This window comes from Marmota monax, unplaced genomic scaffold (assembly GCF_021218885.2).
Source record: "Marmota monax isolate L192 unplaced genomic scaffold, Marmota_monax_Labrador192_F-V1.1 WCK01_AAM20220418_F8-fsc00007, whole genome shotgun sequence".
NCBI lineage: Eukaryota > Metazoa > Chordata > Mammalia > Rodentia > Sciuridae > Marmota > Marmota monax.
The window spans coordinates 9,098,715-9,119,111 of NW_026692781.1; the positions used below are offsets into that span (position 1 = coordinate 9,098,715).

Sequence of the window (20,397 nt, forward strand, 5' to 3'; positions counted from 1 at the left end):
GTGTGGCTCAGTGGTAGAGCGCTCACCTAGTACGTGTGAGGCCCTGGGTTCTATCCTCAGCACCACATAAAAATAAATAAAATAAAGGTATTGTTTCCAACTACAACGAAAAAAATATATATACATATATATATTTAAAAACAAACAAACAAACAAATAAAAAAGGGCCAGGTATGTGGCTCAGCAGTTGAGTGCCCCTGAGTTCAATCAGTCCCTTGTACCACAACAAACAAACAACAAAACACTGGACCCTCCAAGCAATCAGGACCAGAGTCCCCAGGTGGCATGTTGCATGTGCAGCAACTCCACAGCTGTTCCTCCAGCAAGTTATGAGTTCAAGAGGGAAAACCGTAGATGGATTAAAGTCAATAATGTTTTTCAACTTACAACAAGGTGGTCGAAGCACTCTCCCAGCACAAAAGCACAAAGCACTGCTATTATACCTGTTGGTGGGTAAGCCAAATGAAATATGTTAAAAGGCTCTCTAATCATGCCCAAAGCCAGGCAGAGGAGGCCAACTTGAGTCCTCATCACCATCTCACAGCACATTTTTTTTCTTTCTCTCTTTCTCTCTCTCTCTTTCTTTCTTTTTGGTATTAGGTTTGAACCCAGGGGTGCTCTGCCACTAAGCTATATCCCAAGTTCTTTTTATTTTTTATTTTGAGACAGGGTCTCACTTAGTTGCCAAGGCTGGCCTTGAACTTGGGATCCTCCTGCCTCAGCTACCTGAGTCACTGTGATTATAGATGTGCACGACCAAGCCCAGCTTTACCCTTTGTTTTTGAAGTGGAATAGTTTCCCTCTGCAGGATATTAAGGATCCCAAGACTGCTTTAAGAAGTTTCTTTATTGTATGAGATGTGATTGAAAACTGTCAATCATGGATCCGGCGGTCCCTGCTCATGAGCTTAAAGACTGTTCTGATTACGATAATTACATTTTTATGAATATCCTACCTAGAGAGTAACAATTTTACTATGTCAGACTACACCACACAAAGATGCATCAATTTCATCTGCAATGAAAAATAGAGACTAATAACATAGTTATATTTATATGATAGTCAAACATCAAGATGCAACATAAGTACTTCAACTAAAAGAATTCTGATCATTATTTAACCTTGAGATGATTAAGGGTGAAGGCTTCTGAGTTTTCATGATTTGCTTTTTTTCATAGTTTGTGCGGTTTTGATTTGATTTTTTAAAATCCATAATTAACATTTATTAACATTTGGATTCACTCAACCCCAGTGATATGGTGGCAAAGCAAAAACAACAACAACAAAATACCGATAGGCATGATTAATGGTCAAAGCAAGGGCCATTGGCCCTGACCAGGGAGCCCAAATCAGCAAGTTGTTTTGGCCAAGTTGGAAGGCTGATGCCTCTTGCTGGATTTTCTCTTCTTTGAATCTCCTCAAAATTGTTGAGGGGATTCAACTAGTCAAAATTGTTAGTCCATCATCCCTGGTAGAAGAGATGGTTATGATACCCTTCATAATGTCAAAGGAGGGCTGGGGCTGGAGCTCAGGGGCAGAGTGCTTGCCTTATACATGTGAGACATCGGGTTCCATCCTCAGCACCATATAAAAATAAACAAGTAAAATAAAGTCGAAGGATTTTCCTCACCCTGAATCCCTGTATGCCTTCCCTTTGTTACCAACCACTTCCTTGAAGTCATTTGACCTGGTTAAATTTTTTTTTTTAACCATCCAAAAAGTTAATCTCCTATATTTCTTCTGTTAGGCAGGATCCTTGTTGTCACCTTTTGAGAGCACCATGGGTCAAAATTGTTTACAAGAACTCATTAGAAAATGGCACAGATAGAGGCCACCCTTTGCAAATGCTGAACAAATAGTCAGTACAGAGTGCTGACTCCCACTGGCCAGATCTGAACAGTGCTTTTGCTACATGATTTTTCTTTGGCAGAGAGAATGTATCATCAGTTTGGTAATAGATAAAATTTCCTTTTATTATGGTAAAAATATCATGACATAAAATATACTGTCTTAGCACTTTTTTTTGGGGGGGGGGCGGTAATTGAACTGTAGATTGAACCCAGAGGTGCTTTACTACTGAGCCATATCCCCAGACCTTTATTTTTTATTTTGAAATAGGGTCTTGCTAAGTTACTGAGGCTGGCCTTGAACTAGAGATTCTCCTTCCTCAGCCTCCCTAGTTGCTGGGATTACAGGCATGTGCCAGCTTGTCTTAACCCTTTTTAAGTGTGCAGTAAGTGTATTCACATAAACTTAGTTTCCAAGCTGTTTCATCTTGCAAAATTGAAACTCCATATCCTTTAAGCAAATATCTTCTCTTCCCTTACCCTTAGAAGCCAGCAGCTACCATTCAACTTTCTGTTTCTATGAATTTGATTTCTTTAAATATCTCATAAAAGTGGAATCATGCAATATTTCTCTCTCTCCCCCCACCCCTCTCTTTTGGATTGATTTATTTCAGTTAGCATAATATCCTCAAAGCTTATCTGATAGATAATTTTAAAGGAAGGTATTTTAGAGACAAATAGCATCCTGATAAGCAGCATACCCGAGGCAGTGCTAACTACTTTTTTGGTGATTTCATCTTTATGTTATTTCATATATTCTTTCATAAGAATATACTATTTTAAATGTCTGGTGCAAGAACAGAACATGTAGAACAGTGGTCCTGGAGCCTGAATGTGCATCATAATGACCTTGAAGTTTGTTAAAAACACAATTTCCCTGGGTTCTGAGGATTTCTATATTGAAGATTCTGAGGTGAGCCCAGATATCGTTGGGGATTCTGGTGCAGGTGGCTCTTCACTTTTGTTGTGAGAAATACCTCTATTCTAAGCCAGAGGTGAGGGCGACCTCCAAGTGTGGCACAGTAAGGCTCCACCCGCTTTCCAGGAGCTTTACTTTCTGTGGATCCTCATGAGGTATTATTTTAAATGCACCACTGAGTGTGTTCTGCCTAGTTCTAGAGGTCTTCGAGTACTTGCCTCAGCACCCAATCCCTGCAGGAAAAAAGATATCAGCTCCTGGGACCTGAACAAGATGTAGCACTGAACTTCTGAGTCTTCAACTGAGCTCATCCCACATCTTCTTAACATTTGTCAAATGAATGAGAAAAATAAGGGTAAAAAATGTAATGAAATGAGCATGACTGAAATGGTCAGAGAGTGGTTTAATCCTGGCCTCCTTTTACCCAACATAAAAGTTGTGAGGTCTTGATTAACCAACCCCCACATCTCAGTGTCATTAATCCTGCATCTGTATCATGGAGGATTGGTTTCTGCCTCCTGCAGAGGGCTGCAGTGGGGTACAAATGAGGTAATGTATGGAAAAATACTTTGAAATTGTGGAGGCACTTATTTCAATTTTGTTGAATATGAATATGACTGTCTTTTTGCTCTAACCTCATTTCCCCTGTGAATAAGTGCTAAGTTGTTTGACTGCGGTGCACGAGGTCTACTTCGGGCTTTTACAAGAAAATCCTATTATTTGGTATTTTTAAAAGCCACATGGCTTTTCAAACTCTATGGAGATTAAGAAAAGAAATTCATTACTACAACTTTATGATATGAATGGTAGTAATACCCAACAAATAATGAGCAGTACAAAGGATGGGAGATACACCAGAGAGCAAATTAACTATTCATGGTGCAGTCTGACTCTTCCATGGGGACTTTTAGAAACCTGCAACTGTTCAGTGAAATGGCATTTGAATTTTAGCAGAACCTCACTCCCCCATTGGCACCAAGGCCAAATTTGGGGGCCAACAGAGGTGAGGCAAAGAACCTCACCCCCCCCACTGGTGCATAGACCTATCCACAAGTATGGCTGTATGCTGGACCGGTAGTCAGTGACGGGTATGATTCAATTGCAGTGGTATCAACCTAAGACAGGAGGCTGACGCCTAAAGGTCAGTTTTTCCCATGACGGGTAAGAACCATATGTTGAATTGGACAACCTACCAGGCACGGTCCTTAAGCCACATTGCTTGTTGTTTAATTAATCAGAAGGGGGGAGATGCTGGGAGCCATTAGCCAAGTAGGTATGACAATTTCCTTGCCAGCGTACCCCATGTTGCAGTAACATTGAATGTAGATGACCTTGCTCAAGGACCAGGGCGGATTAGGGTGTTCCTGGTTTAACATAATCGGGTTTAGGGCGTTCCCAGTTTAGGTTCCAGGTTTAAGGTTTAAGATTATTCCTGCTGGGAATAGGGTGTATCCTGCTGCCTGAGTTCCCCTTGAGTTCTCACGGGATTCAGACAGTATATTTTTGGGAGACAGAAGCCCAGTGGAGGTGGATTTGGGCAGAGAACGTGGATTTCCCCAGAACGTGATTGTAGACGGCTGGTGTGAGTTCGGGAATAAAGAGTTGATGTTTGAATCTACAAGCTGTGTGGTGGCTCGTGATTGTGTGCCCAGCCAGACTGCGGCAAGCAGCTCCTTTGATATCACCTTAAAAAGTAGCAAGTATCTGATAAGATGAGCTGAAAAGCATGCATATAAAATGCCACTTTTAAAGCCTTAAGTGAGGTTTATAACCACCCACTAAATTGTAAAGAACTAAAGATTTAGATTGCATTTAAGAAGCAATGTGCCTCAGGTGGCAATAACTGGTGTATGACTAGAGCCAGTCCATGGTCCAGTGAGGAAAATAAGGAGTTTTCCAGGAGGCGTCTGTATTTATCCAGTTGAGCCTGCTGTCCTTGACCTCAGATTAGGTCTTCCCTTACCCTGGTTTATTAAAATGTTCTTGCTTTTTATGAAATGTCAATATTTTGGAGTTTGAATTCTAGATCCACTCAAGGCAAGTGGCTTGAGGCAAATCTCTAATCCATGCAGGTTTTGATTTCTCTATGTGTAAAGATAGAAATATTAGCAATAATACTTGCAAAAACCATAGCTCAAATTATAGTACATACTAGATAATAATTAGTGGTGGCTATATGAAACATAAAAAGACAATAGTTAAGTTTGTAATTTAGGCAAATAAATTAGGTAGAGTGTTATGAAAGTATAAAATTATTGTTTTCATTTCTAGGTTACATATTTTTCCTTTTTTCCCCCCAATGGTCCTATTTGGGACCTATCCTTACCTTTGCTCCAAAAGCAAATTGCTAAGGAGCCAGTGAATGGGACATCTCCCTTTTCATGTGAACGACCAACCAAATAGCCCTATGTTGGTGATGAGGAACATTCTAGAATCAGTGATAGAATGGTGTTGTGCCTACCTGCGGAAGTTTTGGTTGGATCTAGAATTTCAACTTCCAGCCTTGGATCTAGGACTAGGTCTTAGACCTTTCTAGAATATAAGACATATCTTTACCAGTGCTTAAAAAATCATAGTTTTTCAACCAGTATTTATTGATTGTTTCAATGAGTAAATGTTCAATAGCTCCATAAATTATTTGGGTCTTCCTAACCATGTGCTTCTATGTGGTCCATGAACTATCTGAAATACATAGCATGTTTTCATTAAAAAAATGTTGGTGCATTATAATTATATATAATAGCAGGATTCTTTGTTCTACATTTGTATATGCACTCAATATAATGTTATAATTTAACCAATAAAATATATAGCATTTTTGGTGAGTGATGTTCAACTTATTAAAAAAGAAAACAGGAAAAGAGTGGGAGTCCCTCATGATTAAATATACATATGCTAAGTCCATGGTGGATAATCCAGGTATTCTGGCAGGTGTCTTCCTGGGTCAAAATTGAAGGTAAATTTGATGTCTAATATCATCCAGACTTGTTTCCCAAGTACCTGAAAGATCACACATATTTTCCTAGCTGGGTCACATTATGAAGCTTTGGTTCTAATACAATATGGACAGCCCATTGACCAAATCATTTTAGAATATTTGCAGGCCACTCTGGGAGTACAAAGGAAGCAAATACTTTTGCCATCTCCTTTTTCTCCTCATGCCCTCATGTCACTCATAGGAAGCTGGTGGCTTAAGAACGTTTTTAAGACATTCACTTTTCAAGAAGCTGAAGAAGACAATCATGCAAGGAGACCCTAGGTTTTGTGGGGCCCAAAGCTAGAGAGAATTTAAGATTCCCTATTTCAGAAGTATTAATGAAAGCTCACAACCAAAAACAAAACAAAACAAAACAAAAAAAGATATTAAAGTCCCTAATTAGGACTCCCTTTGCAGGTGAAGTCCCAAAGCTTGAACTTAATTAGCTTATTAAAGACATACCTTTGTAATAAAGGAAGCACCATTTTAAGTCAAAGGGATTTGTGTTGTAATATCGATTAAAGGAACATTTCTAAATACTTACAGGAAGAGCATTGCTACAAGTAGCTCCAGAGACAGGCACTAAATGCCAAGTGTTGCAAGTGAAGGAAGGGAGGCTGTCAGGTTGCCAGGGGAGGAACCACTTTAAACTGACTTGACATTTGTGTGTCCAGGAAGCCTCTGTTGAATAGGAATCTTTAGGGAACTTGGACACAATATCTTTATGTTGTTTATTTATTTTTATGTGGTGCTGAGGATTGAACCCAGTTCCTCACATGTACGAAGCAAGTGCTCTACCAATGAACCACAACCCTAGCCCTCCTATCCAATTTTTAAAAGAAATCAATGTAATTCAGCCGTTGAGAAAACAGGAAAAAGGAAAAAGGAAAGCAATTAAGTTACTTAAAGAAGGGGGAAGATAAAGTGGCTTCCCTCCTTGGTAGAAAGCCCTTTGCTGGTTGGGTAGGTGAAGCTGCACCCATGCATGGTAAAATAGGTTCTGGGTCTCCTAACTGCCACTCAGAGATCACTTGGCATGTACAGATTTGCTACACATGCCACTTTGCCACAAAGCTGGCACACTGTAAGTGCTTACTGAAAGTGCACTGAATGGATGAACAAACCAAATAAGTGAGTCCACTTTGAACAAACAAGGCCAATTCTGAAATAAAGTTTTACAAAAGAGTCTGTAATTAAGTGTTGTCAGACTTCTTTGCATTGGGAATTCCTTCCTGACTATGTTCTAGGTGTGATGGCAAAAGGATTAGGAAATGCAACGGGGTCAATATTCACTCCTTGCCTAACTTATGCTAAATATTTTGCCTGATGTTTGTATATGTAAGTGTTTTAAATATTTTCCAGTTAATAAAATTAACTCAAAGAGCTTAAATAACTTGTTTGTGTCTTCTCAGGGAACAAGAGCCAGGATTTGGATCCTGTCAAGAGCCAGGATTTGGATCCTGGTTTGGGTGTGCAGGGCACAGTCTCTGACTCTCTGGCCTCTCCTTTAGCCTCTTCTTGACAGCAAATGTGAAAGATGTGAAATAGTGACTAAGGGAGGGAGGATAGTAAAGAAGGGAGCATGGGGTAGTCACACTGCCTATTCATCTGCAGGGTGTGTTTTGTGACATTAAAATGCCCATTTGTGCCAGGCACAGTGGAGCATGTCTGTAATTCCAGTGGCTTGGAAGATTGAGGCAGGAGGACTGCAAGTTCACAGCCAGCCTCAGCAATTTATCAAGGCCCTAAGCAACTCAGTGAGACCCTGTTAAAAAAAAAAAAAAAGGCTGGGGATGTGGCTCAGTGATTAAGCGCTCCTGGGTTTAATCCCTGGTACCCCCACCCCCCAAAATAAATAAATAAATAAAAACATATTTGTAAGGTGGCAGGACAGGTCTGAATGACCTCTAGTGGGGTGACCAAAAGACCCAGCTTGCCAGGGCAGCTGCCATATACCTGCTGCACCTCAGCAACTGTTCCTAGCAACTCTTCCACTCCAAAGTGTCCCACTGTGGACCGTGAGTTCTGTAGCCACCCTATCTTTACGGTTCTTTCGGGCTCTTAATTTCTGTGACTTCAGATTGAACCTAATAAGAACTCTTTTTTAAAAAATATTATTTTAGTTGTCGATGGACCTTTATTTTATTTATATGTGGTGCTGCCTCACACATGCTAGGCTAATGCTCTACCAACCTCAGCCCCTAATAATATCTCTGACTGAAGAAACAGTGCGTTTTCATTTTCTAGGCCTGTGAAGGATAGGGGCTGACAGTACCTCACCTAGAAGTTGCTTTGCATTTCTGATACAGGCTGTTCATCTGCTAGTACTCCTCTCCTTTAAGAGTACACTAGTAAATTCCCTTCTAACAGATTTGGTTCCAGTTAATCTGGAATTGGTACATATCTGTTTCCTTCTTCCTATCAGCAGTGGCTACCACTTACTGTTGTTTATCGTACATATTGATGCTATTAGTTCTTCACTTTATAGATATGGAGAAATGACTTGCAAGAAAGAGATGGAGTCAGCAAATGCACCTTAACCACTGTGCCATATTGAGATATGCGTATACAGTATACACATACACAACAGATAATTTAAAAATCATCAGGCTTCCTAAAATCATCAGGCTTCCTAAATTCCCAGGGGCTTTTCCTAGATCAGTCAGTGTCCATGCTAGCCTTTGTAATTTCACCTTTCTTTGCTTCCACTATTCATTCTACAGACTAAGAGGCAGGTTCTCCAGAAAAACAAACAAGAAGGGATACGCAAGGAGGTGCAATGAGTGCGTTGAGTGTTTCACCCGCTTGTGTGGACCTTCTTCTCCTTTTTGAGTTTGTCTTTCTTTACCACAGTATAAGACAAAAAAACAGGCACTTGCTTTTTTGTATATTTACATAGACGATACTTAAAGAAAAACCACCAGTCGACATGTATCATTCTGCTTTTATTTATTGTCTGGCTAACTTACAAAGACGCAGATGTCTAGGGTAGATTCTACCCTACCATTTAAACTATCCTGATGACATAGATACCAAAATGTGTCTATTACACAGTGCAATGGTATGAAAAAAATATTTTTCTTCCTCTACAGTCCCTGACCATAAGCAGGGAAAAATTAATTTCATACCAAAAATTTTTGGGCATTTGAACAACCATCCCATTTCTGCTACTAAAATAACAAATGGGTATTACAAGTTAAAATATAAAGGCCTAAGAGTTTTTACAAATATGCAAATTACCTGCTACTTAGACATAAAACGCTGATTTCTTTTAAATCACAAAGTAAGGCACCATTGGATTAAACATTTTTCTCAGCTCTTACTAAATAAAATGCATAGTGAAATAAATACCAAACACTGAATTTTAATACTGTAATACATTTCGGTATAAAATGATATGTGAATGTTAAAATACTATATTGCATCTTGAATACATTTATCTGGAAATTTTATGGAAAGAACATACATGTAAGCTTTGATTTCAGGGAAGAAAATACTCATTTTTGTGATTTTCCAGAGTTTGAAGATTTTAGCATAGAATTTATTCAAAGTTTTGGATACAATTAGGTTGATAACTTTTCAAAGTCAGCATGTAGGTGTATTAATGAAGTATTTCGTTAAAAATACAGTCTAAAACATCTCTATTCTGGATGAATGGCAACTTTGAGCTGTGACCCTGTTTCAAACTTTAGAAAGGTACCTTCAAAGTTGAGATACACAAGGGATTATTCAATTCCTGCTATCCCTTACGAAACTCAAACCTACCTTTTTGGAGGTCAGAATTTCCTCCACATTTGCTAGGAAGCCCAAACTCCATTTTTTGTGCGGCGGGTCACTGGGCTCTATTATGGGATGTTTTTCACTATTGCCAACAGATCAAAAATCCAAAATAAAATGCTGCTGCTAAATTACCAAAACCTTAGTGACTTTAAATCACCAAGCTTGTTACACCTTCATATACCTTGCTTCTCTTTGGGGAAAGAGCCCAAGAGGCTATGTGGAAGGTGACAGATGAATGGCAGAGGAGAGGGAGAAAACAAGTTCTCTAATGTACTAAACCCGGGACTTTGGCAAGGAAAATTATAAAAATACAATATATTCAATCAGTAAATTCATAATTTATTAGACATTCCATTTATTAGAACTCTAAGTTCTGCTTTTATATAAATGAAACAGTTATTTATTCTATAAATAGGAATGCATCTTTCAAATTTTCTTTGGATTGATTTCTTGTTAGCATCTCCCAGTAATACATGAATAATACACTGAACCCATGATACAAAGTTAAGGTAGATAGGTATATACATATGTGGTCATATGCTTTTAAAAAATAAGAAACGGTAATTTTAAACATAACCATATAAAACATCAACATGGAAATATTTTTTCCAACTCTATAGCTATATTTAAGAGTCCCAGTAAAATTTTGTAAACAAAATCATATTTAAAAAAGGCAAAAAGGCTGGCTCTTCCTCGTGGTCCTTTAGTGGAGCTTTATTTGCATAGATCTAAAAAAAATGATTCTCCTGGAGAGTTCAAAACAAATTCCCTCACAATTTCTACTAACAAGCTCCCTAATTCACTCAACCCCATCAGCATCAGAGTTAGATTTGTAGAGTTTTGCCCATCAACTCAAATCTATTCCCTTCTTCCATGATTCTGATTTGAGCCCTTTCCCTCACTTTCTTCCCCTACTACCTAGCCTTCTTAGCTTCTCCAGGCCTTGAGGAGTTTGCTCAGTGGGAGAAAAACAAAGGCCACTTCAAATCTCCAAGACAGGCCTCCAACTGACAACTGAACACACAAGCCAGCTGGTTTTGAGTCAGGAAGGCCTGACATGCTTTCGGTTTCTTTCCAATGGCTTGATTCCACGTGACTGTAAACCATTATTAGATTGATTTCTGACCTTGGTACTGTGAAGCAATACTTCAACACAGAGAGCAAGGGAAGGGAAAAAATAAACGACAAAAATCAAACGTCAAGCTGCCTGCCAAACAAGGTTTTGGGTCCTAATTTTATTGCCTCTTGAATTGCTAAAGCTCAATCTTGATTTTAAAAAAAGAGATTTTGGTACTAATGTTCCTCTTCCAGAACTGTGCTGAACACTAGGGTAGCCACCATCACATGTGGTTCCTGAGCACTCTATATGTGAATAATTCCAATGGAGATGTGCCTAAGAGTAGGATACACACTTTTGTTTGAAGATTTAGTACCAAAAAAAGAATGCAAAATGTCTTAGTAATTTTTATATAGGTTGTTGGTTGAAATGATATTTTGGGTGTATAAGGTTAAATAAAATATACTATCATTTCACCTGTTTCACTATCTTTAAAAAATGTGGGTACTAGAAATTTTACAATTATATATGGAGCTCACATTATGTTTCTACTGGACAGCTCTGTCCTGGGGCCTACCTTGGTCTGCCAAGGATTGGATATCCTTGTAACTGCAGAAGCTTCATGTGAGCCACGCTCAGCAACTTGCTTAGGCAGTCTGTGGTTCATGGAAACAGACAGGAGGCCAAGTGTGCGAAAAACGCACAGACGAAAACAGCTCTTAGGGACTTTAATAATTATAGCCTGTAGCAAATAAGCAGTGAATATTTGAGTTTGTTTGGTTGAAAGCTGGGATACAATTTGTCTCTGCCTACTTTCCACAAAAGCCTATTGATCCCAGCAGCCAACACTAGCAGGCTGTAGCTGAAGCAAGCAATAGCTTTGACAATATACACAACAGAAGCTAGGTGCTTCTCTTTACTGGATCCCCCCACCCCCAACACACACATACATGCACACACACATTCCCACCTCACCCTCCCTTCTTCCTGCTTGCCCTAAGTGAAGGGGACAGGGAAATGGGGAGGAGGGTGTGTAATTCTCCGACAGCAACATCAGAAGCAGCTCTGGAGCTTGAGTAGACAAGAGCAGGTCAAGATCACCTTGGGATCGGAGGAAGGGGTGGGGCACCCCTTTCTCTTCGGTTGGATCCACCTTCATGAAAAAAATAAGACAAAATATAATTTTGGTTAGAAAGCTTATGTTCTTAGTGTGGGAATTCTGGAATGGTGCCCACTACCTCACCCCTTATGACCAAGGCTGTAAGCTAATTGGCATGTGCAGATGAGAAAGGAAAAGTGTTGAATGATCTGAATAAACACTAAAGATGACTCCACTGACTACAGAGTCCCCACACAGAGTTAAGTAAAAACAAATACTTTTCTTCTTAGCACACAGTTTGTGTTAATTATTGATTGATAAAACATGGATGAACAAAAACAAAATATTCACCCATCTTGTACCACCGAGATAACCAATAAAATTTTGTGTATATTTTCCATTTAGATTCAGTTCCCTTTTTTCTTACAAAAGTTTGAACATCTTCCAGTCAATATTCTTTCAAATGTAATCGTTAATGATACACTGCATTCTATTATATAGAACTATACTGTAGTTTACTGATCTAATCTGCTTTTTTTGTGGTAAGGTTAAAATGGCTGTGAAGTCATATTTCACTGTAGGTTTTTTTTTTTTTTAAATGGTATTGGGGTCAAACCCAAGAGCTCTGTACCACTGAACTTTACCACTGAACCCTTTCCACTTTTTATTTTGAGACAGGATATCTCTAAGTTCTGCAGGCTGTCCTCAAACTTGTGATTCTCCTGCCCCAGCCTCTTGAGTCCCTGGGATTATAGGTGTGTGCCACTGCACCTGGCTCACTGTAGTTTGATTAGCCTTTCCCTAATGACTAGCAATGTTGAGCTTATTGACTATCTATATATCTTCAGATATGTATCTTCAAGTATTCAATCTATTTTTGATTTTTTTGTTGTTGAGTTGTAGAAATTCTTTATATAATCAGAACATTAGTTCTTTAATAGATATATGATTTCCAAATATTTTCTCCTATTCTATGGACTGCATTTTCACTCTCTTGATGTGTTCTTTTTAAAAGCTATGCACATCTGTGGGCTACAAACTGTAACTGCTGTTAAAACCCAGTCACATTGGAAAGAGTCATTTATCCCACACTCATACTTTGAGGATCTAGCAGGTGTGAGGTATGAAGTCAGGTGTTCAGAGGCTGTGGCCAGGTCTGCTGGAGGAACATGTTGGTTAGGTAGTCGTGTTCACCACAGCTCTGAGATTCAGTGGGCTGGCTCTGCTGGGTTCCTCAGCAGGTGTCTCGATAATGACCCTACAGACTTAGGGACTTCTGAGACAGAACCAAATATCTGAGCAAGGAGAGGAATTAGAGGAAAATATTAGCTGTCTACTCCTTTGTGTCTTCCTTTCACCATCTTTTCTTGAGCAAATGTCTGAGCAAAGGCTTATCTGGATGGAAACCAGCCACCTGCCATGGAGCCTTGACCATCAGCTGACACACCACTAAATGGTTAGCAAAATGAGGGCTGGCCTTATTCAACACTGCTGAGAGTGTACTCTGTGCTGCTCGGGATGGTCTTGGTGCCTACCGGGCTTTGGATCTGGAGGCTAGGGCAGCTATAGAAGCAGAAGAAAACATGGCACTCTATAGTAACGTATTTATTTTTGTTAGATGATCTGTTATTATTATAAAATATTAAGCATGACTAAGGCTAGAAATATTTAAAGCAAATCTACAAAAAAACAAACAAACAAAAAATCCAAACAACCCACTTCAGCAGGCAGTGGAAATTAACTTATTTAAAAATATTTTAAAATGTCTACTATATTTCAGGTTCTGTGGAATATGCAGTAGTGAGCAGGATTAGCATCATTCCCATCCTCAAGTTGCTTACTTGAGTTTTGAAGAAACAGTAGGGAGGGAAATCTAGAAGCTATGGGTTCTATCATTGATTTAAAAATACGAATAATATTTAAATTAGATTAAGAATGTTTATAACAAGTCAGAAAAAGTATTTAGAGTTTATATAAGCAACTCTTTAAAGTGAATTCATTTGTTAGTGTGCAAGAGGGAAGAAATACTGGCCATACTCCTATCAGACAGAAACCCCTCTTTAAATGAACACATACACACACAAACACAGAAAGATAACTGTTCCATGTGAAGGCTTAATTTTCATCAAAATATTGAACTGCTAACTTGTATATACTAACTTTGTTAAAGTTATATAACTTTTTATTAAGTGTTGTCTAGGAATGTGGCATTTCATCTAAATAAATTTTTCAAGGTATCAGTTTTTATTTCAAGCAGCAACGTTCTCTTTATTTCTGGCATTTTTTCATGGAGATTTGCCCAAATATTTTCTAACACTTTGAATTCTTCAACAGAGTCACAAAGCATAATTTGGCTCATTTAATTTAACCCAATAGAAACGTACTCAGTAGAAACTCTGAGTTCCTAGCTCCTCCTCTTACCTGAGGCAGCCACCCATCTCCCCCACTCAGTGATTTTGCTTCTAACTGCCCTTAACTTCAAGGCTATCAGCTGCTCTAAGAGTGGAACCAACAACCAAAAATTAAGAACTGGTGTGTTAAGAAAGAATCAGTGGCTCTGAGGGGGTGTAAGGTGCTCTGCCAGGGAGTAAGGACAAGGCTGAGGCTGTGGAGACTGTTATTTGACTTGCTCGATTTGGTTTTGAGGTGAAGTCTGCTATAAGTCTGAACCTCATAGGTGACATTTGTATGTCTCATGCTAATTCATTCATTCTTTCTTTCTCCCCTCCTCTCTCTCCCTCCCTCCTTCTCCTTCCTCCCTCTCCCTCTCTCTCTCTCAATTTGTGGTGCCAGGGATTGAACCCAGGGCCATACACATGCCAGGCAAGTTCTCTCCCACTGAACTACATCCCCAGCTCCCACGCTAATTCTCTCTTAGTCCTGTCACAATATTTATTATTGTGAAATTCCAATGTGTCTATTTTCCCTTCGTGTTCATATTTCTTGGACAGGGGAAAAGTGCTTTGCTTTTTTATGGTATATTATTAGTAAACAAACAGGAACGATTTAAATGTCCAATAATGGTCAACTATTGTATGCTAACCTGAACACCATGGAATAAAAGCCACGTGATAAAATGGGGATGGATGTTATGGAAAATCCTATCACCAAAAAAACCTGTATAACTATATAAAAAATTAGAAGTATATGAAGAAGAATGGGAAGAGAACCTAGTAAAACTGAAATATCTGTTCTATGGAGAGATTAGGATATATTTAAGATTTTTAGATGCTCCATAAAGCTATGGTTATAATACATTTAAAATATCAAGGAAGTTGACAGTAAGTTTTTGCTATAATTAGTAAGACATTTTGCCAGTCTCAAAACTTGTTGGAATAGAAAATGGCTCTCCATTCACTTTGTCTCAGGAAGATCAAAATGGGGTAAGAATGATCAAAGAGGCCAAATAGTAGCATTTAATCCTGACAAACCAAAGGTCTCTGAGCTCCCCATGACACATAATAACAATTATCCCTCATCCCCTTTCTAAGTATCTACAGCCTCCTCACTGCTCGTGCAAGGGGAGTTTACCAGGATTTAGAGAACTCAGAATCAGGTTCTCCAGGTCAGAGGCCTGGACTTCCTACATAATGCCACACATAACCCGGGCTATTCAAGAATGAATTTGCCAAAAGTTGGCAGAAATACTCACTCCGGCTTTCACTTCTTGCCAATTTACTGGGATACGTTTTGGTCGTTGGTACATATGGCTCTGGAGGTGGCAAATCAGAAATCGGATGGAAGTAGAATCTGCTTTCCCACTCATCTGGGGAAGAAACAGACAGTATCTTCAGCAACAGACAATCTGCTACAGGCTTACGTAATGAAAGGCACAGACGAACCATAGAGAGAACTGCAGAAGTCAGTTCTAGTTTTATGCCTAGAAATTTACAAATGTCCATGATTAGCACACTGATAAAACATATTGGCCTGCAAATCAGTGCTTTTTTTTTTTTTTTTCCAGTGCTGGAGAGGGAACCACAAAAAGAATTTAACTAGGGTGTTTAGGGTGATGATGTGATGCATGCTTGTAATCTCAGCAATTGGGAAGCTGAGGCAGGACTGCAAGTCTGAGGCCCATCTCAGCAACTTAGTGAGATCCCGTATCAAAATAAAAAATAAAAAGGGTTGGGGAAGCAGCTCAGTCATACAGTATTCCTGAGTTCAATCCCCAGCACCAAAAACAAAACAAACAAAAAACTAGGGTGATTAGGATCCAGCCAGTCCCTTTCAGGAGCTGGGGGCTAAGGTATAGGGCACTCTTCTTCCCACAGTGGGACCAGGAATAACAGGGACCACTCTGAGAACATGATAGACTGAAGCAGCTTAACAGCTGCAGGCCACTGGGCCTCTTACCTACAGCCAACTATTTAGAAACGTAGATGACAAGACGATAAGCCACAAAAATGTTGTGGCCCCACCTCCCCCCGCCAAATTCTGGAATCTCTGGAAAATTAATCAAAATGAAACTCCAGCAAGGAACAAGTTACAGAAAAATGATCTGCCTTTGTGGGAAGTGGGAGAGGAGGATTACTAGTTTAAAGGTGAAGTTGTAGTGGGCCCTAAAATGGTAAGTTACATCAGTGCCCTTCAGTGTGATAACGACAGTGGATGAAAAAATGTTAACGCAAACACCACGCACCTTCACAGGAGGAGTCTTGGAAGCCATTTCTAATTGAAGTTGAAGGCGGTGGTGGGGGAGGTGCCCCAGCACCAGGTCTGTCAGGAGGAAGAGGTGGCCTGGGTCCGCCCCTGGGACTATCAACTCCACTCCTGGACGGCAATTGGGGGGTGGCGGGCAGGGCCCGAGATGTGCTGCCATTTCTGTTTATTGGAGGTGGTGGTGGGAGGGGTCCTGAGGCAAAAAAAATAAGATGATATTTAGAGTAATACTGCCTTACATCCCATATTGCTATTATGTTCATCATCAGCATGCAACTAATTACTACCTACTGGATACATATGCTTTAACTAGGGAACATGGAGAAATGGTGGAGACTTTCCAGGACTTGAGAAATGAGCGACATATTATAAACAAACAAATGTGCATTAGCACACATCTGTATGGAGAGCCAGTATGTATTCAGAGCTAAATGGCTGTTTGGCTTTGAGTTAGCACCAAGGCTGGAGATGATATGGTGAAACTGAAAACAGGCGATAATTTTTTAAAAATGTTTTATAATTCTTTTAAAGAGCTATTGAATTAATCACTTTGACACCATGAAAGAATTAAAAAAAGAGTAAGATAGTTATGAAGTTATTTTAATAGGTCTTCAAAAGAACTGATTTCTTTAAGGACACAGTATCACTGCTAACCACACAACCATGTTGCGATCCATTTCCAGGCAGAGAGGCATCAGGAAGCCAGTCATCCTGAGAACAGTAGGAGTTCCTTCTCTTTCTTCCTCTTTGAGCAGGCAGATGGCACAGGCACTGACAAACAGCTAATCAATGTTCCTGACTATTGGTGCCAGAGTGGGTCCTGCCCCATAAGCCAGCTGCTGTCCCGTGGAGCTTGATTCCCTGTCTACACGGAGTGCCAGGTAGCAACTTTTCTCACAGCACTGTTGCCTGGAGTAATCAGTCAAAAAGCAAGAAGAAAAAAAAAAGTACTATCTAAACAGTATTTGATACTGTTTTTTTTAAAATTCAAAGATATGGTATAACCAGAACATTTTAAGTTCCAAGAAAAAAAACCTCAAATTCTTCTTTTTGATAAGAAATGCATCTTGCTTTTTCCCTTATTCCAAATACAGCAGCTGTTTGGGTAGTGAGTAAATTTTAAAAATATTAAACTTGAGCATTTTCCCATGTAAATCAGAGTGGCCTTAGTAATTATTCCTGATTTTCAGTAGTGTGTTTCACTTGTAAGATGATGATGTTTTATGTAAATACAGTCTTAAGGCATTATAAATACACATATTTCATTTCTTATAGATTCAGAATTTGACTTAGGGACCTTGAATTGAACAATCTGCCCATTGCAGATACCCCAACAGAAAGTCTGGGCTCAAACATTTGATGGGGGTGGGAGGCACTGCACAGTGCTGGCTGTTCTCCCAAGGAGGCTTCTGTGTCTCACCTTGTAGCATTTATTGTCCCATACTGCTTGTCACTGCTAGAGTCCCCACAGCAAGAGGTGATTTACTGGGTGTCAATGCTGTGGATTTAACTTCACTGGTGATATCAGCCTCTACTTGCCACTAAATGCAAACTAGACATCCAGCATTATGGAGACAGGTACTATGTAACTTGGTCAACTTCATCTTGTTTTTGCTTCTTTAGTAAACGTTCATGTTCCTAACTCTGCAACCTCATGGACCCCTGCTCCAAACCCACATTGGCACAATAGAAAAGAAGACAGATTTCTATTTCCCATTGGCAGGACAATAATAAAATGATAATTTACATGACTACTTGTCAGAAAATAAGATAATCTCTACACACATTTGTCTCATTTGATTCTCACAATAACCCTGAGACGTATAAGGCCAGCAGACAAGGCCTGAGAAGTTTTAGAAGTTTAAAAGGCTCAAGTCAGGAAGCTAATGAGTGGAAGAGCTGGGATTTAACTTCAAATCTGTCAAATTCTAAAGTCAGTGAGGCCAAACCACATTTCAAAATACAGATGGCCCTTTATGACTTCTCATAGGCTCTTCATGGTATGTAAACCGGTGGAATTTTCTGGAAGACAATATGGCAGTACCTATGAAATCCATGGTTTTTGATGTACAACCATTGACCCAGAAATTCCATCTCTAGAAATTCATCCAAAGGAAATATATAGATGTGCACAAATATTTAGCTACTAGGATCCATCACTGTAGTATCTGCATGCAACAGCAAAACCCATATATGACCCACATGACCAAGGGAGGGGACTGGTTAAATAAATCAAGGTACATTTATAGAATCTCATATAGCCTTAAAAATTATATTGTACACTTAACAAGGGGACTTATCATGCAGCCTAGAGCATATGTCTCACCAAAAGGTGAAATATAGAGAAAGGAGCCAATGTGGCAGCCATTGGTTACATGAGGCTACTGAGTATTTGAAATGTGTCTAATCTGAATTGAGGTGTGCTATGTGTTAAATAGATATTAGGTTCCAAAGAATTACTAGGACAAACAAAATGAGCATGAAATATATTACGAACAATTATTTTCTTTGCAAATTATGTTGGTAATCCATTGGGTTAAATGAAAATATATTAAAATTAATTTCTATTTTTTAAAAAAAAGAAGTAAAGGAAAACAAGGCAACATATTCTGCATCTTGATGGTAGTACTATATATTCATATATATATATATATATATATATATATGTTATCATTTCTTACATTTGTGTTGTAATTATAAAAATAAATAGGGCAAATTGTTCCATATATAAATTATATCCCAACAAACATGATAATAAAAGGAAATATAGTTCATGAAGTGTTTTAACAGTATTGGGCACATACTAACCACCTGATAAATAATGGCTATTGTTATGATTCATTAAAGCAACCAGCATCAGGCTGTTTCATAGTGGGGTAGGGAGGGGGACCATGGGAGGAATAGACAAACTCTAGATAGGGCAAAGGGGTGGGAGGCAAAGGGAAGGAGCAGGGGGTTAGAAATGATGGTAGAATGAGATGGACATCATTATCCAAAGTACATGTATGAAGACACAAATGGTGTACAACCAGAGATATGAAAAATCGTACTCTATATGTGTAATATGAATTGTAATGCATTCCTCTGTCATATATAACGAATCAGAATAATAAATAAATAAATAAAAATTAGGTTGTAGAAAAATAGTTAATTAGGGGCTGGGGTTGTGGCTCAGTGGTACAGCACTCGCCTAGCACACATGAGGCCCTGGGTTCGATCCTCAGCACCACATAAAAATAAGTAAATAAAATAAAAATATTAAAAAAATAGTTAATTATATCAGAAAATGTTAATGGGATATTGGTAAAAGGCAAAATACCACCTAATATAAGTAGTATGTTACCAATGTTGCAAAAATAACATAAATATGCATTAAAAGATTGAAAATATATGTATAAAATTATCAATAATTATTTCTGCATGGTGGTAGTAGGATTATATTTTTATTTTCTGTATACTTTCTTCTATTTCTAAATTTAATAGGTATAACTTATGCAATAAAAATAAACAATACTTTTATATGTCACTGCCTATCATATTTTTAACAAGATTTAATCTATTCATTCATCATTTGGTAGATCCATACAAAAAGGTTTGCAACTACTTTGCAGGAAAATTTATAGAAGCTGAATGAGAAGAAAAATGTCTGATTTTATTCATTTAACTACCTGATATCATTCATTCATTTAATGAGATGCCATTACATTTAGGGACTGGATTTAATGAACTAGTAATTCTTCAATATTTGTAGTACACTCTCCATGGTGTAGTGTTTTGAAGGAGTGGTTCTCAAACTTTGCTGCACATTAAAAACTCTGGGAAACTTTCAAATATATTGATGTCCAGCCAGGCACAGTGGTGTACACCTGTAATCCCAATGACTTGGTAGGCTAAGGCAGGAGGATCGAAAGGTGGAGGCCAGCCTCAGTAATTTAGCAAGACCCTAAGCAACTTAGTGAGACCCTGTCTCAAAATAAAAAACTAAAAAGGGATAGGGATGTGGCTCAATGGTTGAGAGCCCCTAGATTGAATCCTGAATACAAAAAAAAAAAAAAT

At 38.7% G+C, this 20,397-nt stretch overlaps 1 protein-coding gene across 10 annotated transcripts in view; it reads right to left on the minus strand.

Annotated features, from left to right (window-relative positions):
• Positions 1–8,675: 8,675 nt before the first annotated feature.
• Wipf1 (WAS/WASL interacting protein family member 1) overlaps positions 8,676–20,397 on the minus strand; it is a 122,935-nt gene continuing 111,213 nt past the window's right edge. For all 10 annotated transcript variants that reach the window (XM_046447208.2, XM_046447209.2, XM_046447203.2 and 7 more), the window contains 3 exons: positions 16,322–16,534; positions 15,332–15,445; positions 8,676–11,733 (listed from right to left, as the gene is read on the minus strand). In XM_046447208.2, coding sequence (XP_046303164.1) covers positions 11,678–11,733; positions 15,332–15,445; positions 16,322–16,534 — 383 coding nt within the window. In that variant the 3' untranslated portion in view covers positions 8,676–11,677. The remainder of the gene's footprint in view (positions 11,734–15,331; positions 15,446–16,321; positions 16,535–20,397) is intronic.